The sequence below is a fragment of the Otolemur garnettii genome, unplaced genomic scaffold (assembly GCF_000181295.1).
Source record: "Otolemur garnettii isolate 467f Iridium unplaced genomic scaffold, OtoGar3 scaffold00266, whole genome shotgun sequence".
Lineage (NCBI taxonomy): Eukaryota > Metazoa > Chordata > Mammalia > Primates > Galagidae > Otolemur > Otolemur garnettii.
The window spans coordinates 515,113-525,165 of record NW_003852661.1 but is presented as its reverse complement, the minus strand read 5'-3'; the positions used below and the strand labels follow the sequence as shown (position 1 = coordinate 525,165).

Here is a 10,053-nt window from a genome sequence, read left to right as displayed (position 1 = left end):
CTATCTTCCCCGTTTGGTCCCAGGTATATGGAACTCCATGTGCTATCTTACCCTTTTGGTCCCGGATATATGGAACTCCATGTGCTATCTTCCCCATTTTTCTGGAAGTGTAAAACTGTTGTTCTAAAAGTTTTGTATTTTTTTTAAAGCATAATGTTAAGTAAATAGACCACTTTTATAAAAAGAAAAGAGAGAAGGCAAGGCTGGCTGCTCAGAAAGTTTATTAACTGTCTCTCTGAAAGCAAATGTACTTTCATTAATATATTTGAATTTAAGAAATTACTTTAAATATTAGAAATATAAGATGAGAACTATCAAGTGGCTCTGAAATACTCTGTTATTATATTTCAACTTAAGGGCAAAGTAACTCCTTAGAAACTCACAATCATATGGAATTAACTTGGGGAATAATCTGTTATATATTTAGCTACAGTGGATGAGATAGGCAGTCAGATTGATATTGTGGAAAATTGAGAAAATTCTTTATGATCAGTATTTCAAATATTTCTATGCAGAAATATTCACAGATTAAAGGCTGAAGATAAATGGTAGTTTTTAGAGCAAAGACAGCAAAATAAAGCATAGGTGGTGAAAGGACAGATTCAAATGATCTCAAAGCCTTCAGAATTAAGAGCATGGTCTAAGGGCAAAGAAACAGAACAGTCAATTCTCAGAAATTGAAAGCAAAAAGAATTGAACACCATTAGAAATGACTATTGGAAAATGTGACTAGCTCACAACAGAAGAGGAAAACAGAAGAAAAGGAAAGGAATGTACAGACAATGGCAAGACTTAAAGAAACAGAAATTTCTCGGCCAAGACAATCTCCTGTGAACAGAAAGGCCTCCCTGGGAGCGCAGCCTGTAATTAGGAGGCCGCGGAGAGGAGAGTCCGCGGAGAGGAGAGTCCACAGGCTTCCCACCGCCGGCCTCTCTGGGAAAACCAAAGAAACCCTGAACTCCTCCTAAGGCACTGCAGGACAAATTTAAGTATTACCCGGTTTATTCTTACATTTTTAAAGGGGAATAAAATATTTATACATGAGATAATAATTATAAAAATGTAAATGTTTATCTGAAAGTCAGGAAAGGAACTTAGAAAAATTAATATGGGTAATTGGTTAACGTGGGTTTTTTTATAAAGTTGGTTAAATTTTGAACGGAATTTTTACCAGCTTTTTTGATAAAGTATGAAAGAAAAGAGAAGAGAAAGAGAGTTAAGTAGTGTAAAAGAAACCAAAATCCAAACTAAGGAATTAACTATTTTGATGATCTAAAGACCCTAAAGACTCGGTGTGAGGGGCGTGGTGAGAGCGCACCCGGGACCCAGAGCAGCAGCACGCGCATGCGCACTCTGGGACCCACGCCGCCTCGCCTGCCCCACTCCCTCCGCTCCAGCCTCGCGTCCCATCAGTGCCAAGCTGGTTCCTCTTCAAGGCTTGGCCTCAGTGATGCTCCTTCTGGAAACATCTCTCATTCATTTCCTCCTTCCCACCTCACAATCTTTACTAACGTACCTCAGAGAAGCTTTCCAGACCACCACATCAAAAATAAAACCCCCATCATTTTACCCCATCCCCTCACTTTATTTGCATAGGACAATTAACACGCTCTCAAATCAAGGCAATTATTACTTTATTTATTTTCTGGCCTATTTCACTAGAATACAAGTTCCAAAAGTTTACCTGATTCTCCACGTTTCCCCAGTGACTTATTAGCCTCTGTCACATGTCACGCATACAAAACTAATTTGCTCAAGGTAAGAATTAAATCAGTAAATATTTATTGAAATAAATGACTATTATGTACCACAAACAGGGCTAGATGACTGGTATACAGCAGTGAGTAAGTCATCTCTGTCTCTATGGAGCTTAAAAACTATTAGGAGACAGATGTAATAAACAAGTAAAAGAAAAGAAGGTATAAACCTCTTCAAACTGTGAAACAATCTAGGAGGAAACACACAAGTTCTATGTGAAAGTAAGCAAAGATTAATAAATGTTATATTTCTTACCTTAACTCCTATTGCAACAATAAGGTGCTTGGGAAACTGAGCGCTGTCAAAACAATACAGACATTTCTCCATCTGGGCAGCCAGGCTCCGATGCTCAGCAACAGCTCTCCTCCTCTGCTTCTCCTCTTCACTGCCACGCTCTCTCTCGGCTGCTCTGGAGACAAACATGTCATCCAGAGTATAGTAGTCTCCATCGGTTTTTCCCATAAACTGAAAAACCAAAATAACAGCAGTCAGGAGAAGAAGGCAGCGGCTAATATTTTATTGTACTGTAGGTTCTAAAATCACCAAGTTCTAGGATACCATTCATACATTAAAAAGAAAAGAAACAGAAAACATCATTAAAATTTAACCTTGACTTTTAAGAGTCAATCTATCATCATCACCATCATCATTACAATAGCTAAAATTTACTGAATATTTACTATTTGCAATTCTATGCAATTCATTCTTGTTTACAGGGTGATGGTAGGGACCATCATCATTTTCATCTAATAGATGGTAAAACAAAATCACAGAGAGCAAGAAACTACTTTCACTTTAAAAATTAGCGCACACACTGTAAGAGCATGAAACATTTTTCTGCCGTATCTCTAGGTGCCTTCTTCACACACCTCCACCAACATAAACTGGACAGAATTATGCTTTTAAAACACAAATCTTATTTTCTTATCCATGTTCTTGATTAAAATCCTCAGAGAGTTTTACACTGTGTACAGGATCAAGTTCAAACTCTTGTTTGGCCTACTACATCATATATGCAGAAAAAATAATGTTTAAAAGCTTAGATTCCACAGTCAAAATAATGTGGTAAAATTCAATCTGCATAACCTTGGGCATGTTATTTATTATCTATGCTCTATGTCTTATTTTCTCATTTTACAATGGTTATAACAATACAGGTCAAATATTCCTTATCCAAAATTCTTAGGCCCAGAAGTGTTTTTGGATCTCAGATTTTCTTGGATGTTGGAATCTTTGCACGTACTTATGCAACATCATTGGGATGGAACTTAATTCTAAACACCAACTTTGTTCATGTTCATATATCTCTTAGACTCATAGCCTGAATGTAATTTTATACAGTACTTTTAAGAATTTTATGCATGAAACAAAGTTTTTATACACTGAACCATCAAATCTCACTATCTCAGCCATCCAGACAGAATCACAGCAGGTTCACTCTTAAGTGTACCGGCTGCTGCATTAGCCGTCCCAGCACAGTTACCTGGTCCTCAGCGTCCGTAACTCTGGTAAAGGCTGCCGGTGTCTTTCTGAGTGAACACATGGGGCAGGTATGGAGTTTTATAGATGCTCAAAAAGTTTCAGAATTTAGAGCACTTTGGATTTCAGATTTTTGGATTAAGGATATTTGACCAGTATTAGCAACCTATTGGAATTTTCTCACTTAAGCTCATAGCACGTTCCTGGCGCACACTAGGAACCCACGAGTGTGAGCCACCATCACTAGTTCAAGTCTCCTCCGAATCTGGTGCTGATGGCCTCTCCAGACACGTCCAGCCGCCCTGTTTTCAGTCCCCAGAAGCACGGTTAGCTTCAGGCTCTGCACATGACGCTCTCTGACCAACTTGCCCTCAATGTTGCCCCTCTAATTCTACTTGCTGTTCCATCCTCGGCTTAGATTTAGTTGTCACCTCCACAAAAGAAACTTCCTCCATCTTCCAGGCCGCGATCTGTACTTACATCAGTCTCACGACTACACTAGATCACAACTGTTCATTAGCCTGTCTTATCTTTTTCTTGTTATGTTCTCCTTACCATACTAAGTACTACAACAGAACAGAACTATGTTTTCTTCCTCATCAAACACAAAGCAACAGCAATACGCTTGGATGTTAGCAGACGTGTACAGAATTGAAGGCAGATGAAGTAGCTCTATTCATGTCAAAGTAAATTCAGACAAAACAGCATTATAAATAATAAAAAAGGCAATGTGATAATAAGAAAAGAGTCAAATCATCAAGAGGACCTAAGTTTATGTGTCTAATAACAGTACAAAGGACCAGAACTGCAAGAAAGACAGATCCACAATTGTAACCACAGAGTTATGCCACTCTATCATTATAGAACAACAGAAAATCAACAGGAATATAAAAGACATAAACACACTACTGCCTGACCTAATGGGCACCGAGAGAAAGTCAATCCAACAGCAGCAGAATACACATTTTCCTCTCAAGTGCACACCGAATATTCACCAAGATAGATGACATTCTGGGTTCTAACACAAGTCTTAATAACTTTAAAAGGATTCTAGTAACAAGTATTTTCTTTAATGTAATCCCTATCAAAACACCACCATCATACGTTAAAGATCTGGAAAAATTAGCACTTCGTCTTATAGGTAACCAGAAAAAACCTCGAATAGCCAAGCCATTACTCAGAAATAAAAACAAATCAGAAGGAATCATGCTACCAGACTTCAAACTACGCTATAAATCTATAGTGATCAAAACAGCATGGTACTGGCACAAAAACAGAGAGATAAATGTATGGAACAGAATTGAGAACCAAGAAATGAACCCAGACAGTTATTGTCATTTGATCTTTCAAATTATAAATATAAATTGGGGGGAAGATTCCCTATTTACAAATGGTGCTGGGAGAACTGGCTGGTGACTTATAGAAGACTGAAACTGGACCCACACCTTTCACCATTAACAAAAATTGACTCTTACTGGATAAAAGATTTAAACTTAAGACATGAAACTATAAAGATTCTTAGAGAGAGTGCAGGAGAAACATTTGAAGAAATTGGCCTGGGAGAATACTTTATGAGGAGAACCTTTAGGTAATTGAAGCAACACCAAAAATACATTACTAGGATCTGATCAAACTTTATAAAAAGCACAGCCAAGAACATAGTAAGTAAAGCAAGCAGACAGCCCTCAGAATGGGAGAGGATATTTGCAGGTTATGCTTCTGACAAAGGTTTGATAAGCAGAATCCACAGAGAACTCAAACTTATTAATAAGAAAAGAATAAGTAATCCCATTTCATTGTGGGCAAGGGACTTGAACAAAAGCTTCTCTGAAGAAGACAGGCGCATGGCCTACAGACACATGAAAAAATGCTCATCATCATCAGAGAAATGCAAATCAAAACCACCTTGAGATATCATCTAACTGTAGTAAGAGTGGCTCACATAACAAAATCCCAAAACTACAGATGTTGGTGTGGATGTGGAGAAAAGGGAATACTTCTGTACTGCTGGTGGAAATGTAAGCTAATATATCCCTTTTGTAAAGAAGTATGGAGAATACTCAGGGATCTAAAAGTAGACCTGTCATTTGATCCTGCAATTCCTCTACTAGGTGTATATCCAAAAGACCAAAAATCATTTTATAAAAAAAGATATTTGCACCAGATTGTTCATTGCAGCTCAATTCATAATAGCCAAGTCATAGAAGAAGCCCAAGTGCCCATCAACCCACTGGATTAATAAATTGTGATATATGTATACCATGGAATATTATGCAACCTTAAAAAAGATGGAGACTTTACCTCTTTTACATTTACATGGATGGAGCTGGAACATATCCTACTTAGTAAAGTACCTCAAGAATGGAAGAAAAAATATTCAACGTACTCAGTACTATTATGAAACCAATTAACAATCACTCGCACTTTCATATGAAGAATAGATCACAACTATGGCCTAAGATGAAGGGGGGGAATAAGAGGGGAAGGAGGAGGTTAGATCGAGGGAGAGTGAATGGTGGAATCACACCTATGGTGCATAATGCAAGGGTATCTGTCACATCTATTAAGTACAGAGTATAAATATCTTAACACAATAATTAGGTAAACAAGATGAGGTATATATTAACTAGTGTGATGTAAGTGTTCCTAATTCTACATGAAATCAACACATTGTACCCCATAAATGCATTAATGTATACATGATCTATGTGTTTATGATTTAATAAAAAAAATAAAAGCAGAGAAATGACTTTATTATTTAAAAAAGAAATCAATAACAGAAAGATCTTTGGAAAAGTGACAAGTATTTAAAGATTAACAGTGTACTTCTAAGGATCAACAAAAAAATAAGAAGAAAATAAGAAACCATTTTGAACTGAAGTAAAAATACAACATATCAGATTTTGAGGGATGCTGCTAAAGCAGTAATTAGAGGGAATATTATAGTATTTAACACCTATACTAGAAGACAGGAAAGGCCTCAAATCAATTCTGTCTTGTCAACCTCTACCTTAAGAAACTAGAAAAAGAAGAAATAAATGAAACTTAAGGTAAACAGAAAAAAAAAATCTTATGCCATTACTGGCAGAATTAGATAAAAAGAATATTATTAAGGCAGGTCTCAGAGCACATTAACTTCCTTGTCTCTGTTAGCTATTTTGTCTTCCACACTTTTTCCATATTAACTTGTTATACTTCTCTACTCTTTCAGGTTTGCCTATATGGAAACTGCCCAGCATTACAGGTTATTATTTTAACTCAAGACCTTTATCTTGATTCATCACATTTTGAAAAATTTCAGAACTAGTCTTTCTAGAAAATAAGTACTCAGGGAAGGAGCAAGATGGCGGCTGAGTAACAGCTTCCTTGCAACTGGGCATAGTGAGTCTGAGGAGACAAGACTCCAGGCATGTATGGCTGGTAGGATCTGCACATAAACATCCCTTTGAGGACACAGGGAGTCAGTGGGAGACTTCTGGACCCCATGAGGAGGACAAAGCAGTGGAAAACTGGCAAGTGGTTGCATGTGTTTGTTCAGTCTAATCCCACTGGCAGCTGCAAGTACATCAGTAGTAAGTATGGAAACTGGAAAGGCCTTACCTGTGAGCTGTTTTGCTTTTTTTGGGACTTGGCACTCAATCCCAAGTTCTTGAGAGACTTGGGCAAGAGTGCGCAGGACTTTAAGCCACTATCTAGGGCCCCAGACTGAGCGGCTGAGCCAGACGGAGCTAATAGTATTCAACTGAGGGCTGCGCAGAGCCATTGTGGGATTAGTGCCCTGGCATACTCCACCCTCAGGGTAACAGAGCAAAAATTTGTTGGGAGCAAGTAATCTAGTGACTGAGCAGCCTAAAGGAGGGGACTGAGACCGCCTTACAGCCTTAGCCCCCAGGGGCACAGAGTGAGACCGATTTTGGCACACTGGGTAAGTGGATAGCCACTTCAGGAGTGATCCCAGCGACAAGTGCTTTCCTGTGAAAGCTTCTGCTTTCTGTTTAAAATGCCTTTTAAGTGGGCTGAGGAAAGATTTAGGCTCTCTACCCTGCAGAGTTTGAGAAATCAGCAGAGGCCTCCAGTCTCTATCTCGTACAGGCGTTATCAGTATTGTGATACCTCATATAACATCTCATACCTCAGAAGACTGCCTGTTGCCCAGATGATATTCAGCAAGACATATATACTGCTTTGTTTTTTGGGGGGTGGGGGGTGTTGTTGTTGTTTTGTTTTTTAATTTCAACATTTTCCCTATAGATTTTTCTTTTCTTTTTTGTTCTTTCTTTTCTTTCATTAGTCTAAGTATAATTTCCCATTGTTGCCTTTTTCAACAATGAGAACTTCATTTTTGCTATTGTTTCTACCCATATTATTTGGTATTTCCCCTAATTTTATCCCAGAAAGTTTTCTATTTGCTTGTTTTGGTTTAAGTTATAGCATTTTTGTTGTTTTGGTTTGATTTATAGCATTTTTGTTTTTCCTCTCTACTTGGTGGAGGTGGGGTACTATGTTCGAACAAGCTAGCAAAGAGCAGCTGAACCACCCAACCCGGCACCCCCAGAGGTTGGAGGGTTTTAAGGTTGAGTCAAAGTACCCTACTGTACACCTATATTGCTCTGTCTCCCGCTTTCTGTGCCTCTCTTCTTTTTGTCAATATTCCCTTTTACTCACCCCCTCTCCTTTCTCTTTTTTCTGTTCTTTTTTTTTTTCTTTCTTTTTTCCCTTCTTGCTCTTCAACCTTCTCATCCTTCTGGTCCTGTACCAAAAGGACTCATCGAAGCCCTAGTCCAGAAGCATGGCAACTTAAAGAACAAGAGGAAGTGAAAGGAAAATTAGAGCAAGGAAACAGATACAAGAAATCATTCATGAGGAAGAATCATCAGAAAAATCCTGCCAACATGAAAAACCAGTCCAGAGCAACACCCCCAAGGTACCACGAGGTAGCAACTGCAGAAGATTCCACCGATAAAGAAACGTTAGAAATGACAGAAAGGGAATTTAGAATACAGATGATGAAAACAATGAAGGAAATGATGGAAACAATGAAGAAACTGCTGATAAAGTGGAAAATAACCAAAAGGAAATCAAAAAACAGAATCAAATGGGGTGGCACCTGTGGCTCAAGGAGTAGGGCACTGGGCCCATATAGCGGAGGTGGCAAGTTCAAACCTGACCCCAGCCAAAAACAGCAAAAAACAAAAGAAAACAAACAAACAAAAAAAAAAAACCAGAATCAAATGAGAGATGAACAATATGAAGAACATAGAAAGGATATAGCAGAGCTCAAGGAACTGAAACAGTCAATTAGGGAACTTAAAGATTTAATGGAAAGTATCAACAACAGATTAGACCATGCAGAAGAAAGAATCTCAGAGGTAGAGGACAAAGCTCTTGAGATAACTCAGATAGTTAAAAAGGCAGAAAAGAAGAGAGAGAAAGCAGAACGTTCACTGACAGAATTATGGGACTTTATGAAGCATTCAAACATACGAGTTACAGGTATCCTAGAAGGGGAAAAAGAATGCCCCAGGGGAATGGAAGCCATACTAGAGAATATTATAAATGAAAATTTCCCAAATATCACCACAGATTCTGACACACTCCTTTCAGAGGGATATCAGACCCCAGGTCGCAACTCCAACAGAGCTTCTCCAAGACACATTGTGATGAACCTGTCCGAAGTCAAGACAAAAGAAAAGATTCTTCAAGCTGCCAGGAGTAAGCACCAGTTGACCTACAAGGGCAAATCCATCAGAGTGACTGCAGACTTCTCTAATGAAACTTTCCAAGCAAGAAGACAATGGTCACCTACCTTTAATCTACTTAAACAGAACAATTTCTAGCCCAGCATTCTATATCCTGCTAAGCTAAAAGATTAATAATTGACAGAGAAATCAAATCATTTACTCACACACAAACATTGAGGAAATTTCCCACAAGACCAGCCCTACAGGAAATACTTCAACCCATTCTATACACTGACCATCGCAATGGATCAAGAGCAAAGTAAGAACTCAGTAATTAAAGGACAGAACCTTATTTCCACACTGATGCAAAAGATAAAACTAAGTAATGGACTCTCACAAAATAAGATGAATAGAACACTACCACTTACCAATTATCTCAATAAATGTTAATGGCTTGAATTCCCCACTGAAGAGGCATAGATTGGCTGACCAGATTAAAAAACACAAGCCATCCATTTGCTATCTGCAGGAAAAAACATCTAGCTTCAAAAGACAAATTAAAACTCCAAGTTAAGAGTTGGAAGACAATTTTTCAGGCAAATGGAATTCAGAAAAAAAGAGGAGTTGTAATCTTATTTCAGATACATGTGGATTTAAAGCAACTAAAGTCAAAAAAGACAAAGATGACTTTATATTGGTCAAGGGAAAAAAACAACAAGAAGACATTTCAATTCTAAATATTTTATGCACCCAATTTAAATGCTCCCAGATTCCTGAAACAGACCTTAGTCAGTCTGAGCAATATGTTATCCTATAATACCATAATAACCGGGGACTTCAACACTCCTCTTACAGAGCTAGACAGATCCCCTAAACAGAAATTAAACAAAGATATAAGAGACTTAAATGAGACCCTAGAACAACTGTGCTTGATAGAGCATATAGAACACACCATCCCAAAGATAAAGAATATACATTCTTCTCATCGCCCCATGAAACATTCTCCAAAATCGATCATATCCTAGGCCACAAAACAAACCTCAACAGAACCAAAAGAATTGAAATTATACCTTGTACCTTCTCAGACAACAAGTCACTAAAGGTGGAACTCAACTCCAACAAAAACATTCAACCC

At 38.1% G+C, this 10,053-nt stretch overlaps 1 protein-coding gene across 2 annotated transcripts in view; it reads right to left on the bottom strand.

Moving 5' to 3' along the window:
- CWF19L2 (CWF19 like 2, cell cycle control (S. pombe)) overlaps window positions 1-10,053 on the bottom strand; it is a 123,507-nt gene that overhangs the window by 36,055 nt on the left and 77,399 nt on the right. For both annotated transcript variants that reach the window (XM_003802944.3, XM_023508713.1), the window contains exon 12: window positions 2,014-2,223. In XM_003802944.3, coding sequence (XP_003802992.1) covers window positions 2,014-2,223 — 210 coding nt within the window. The remainder of the gene's footprint in view (window positions 1-2,013; window positions 2,224-10,053) is intronic.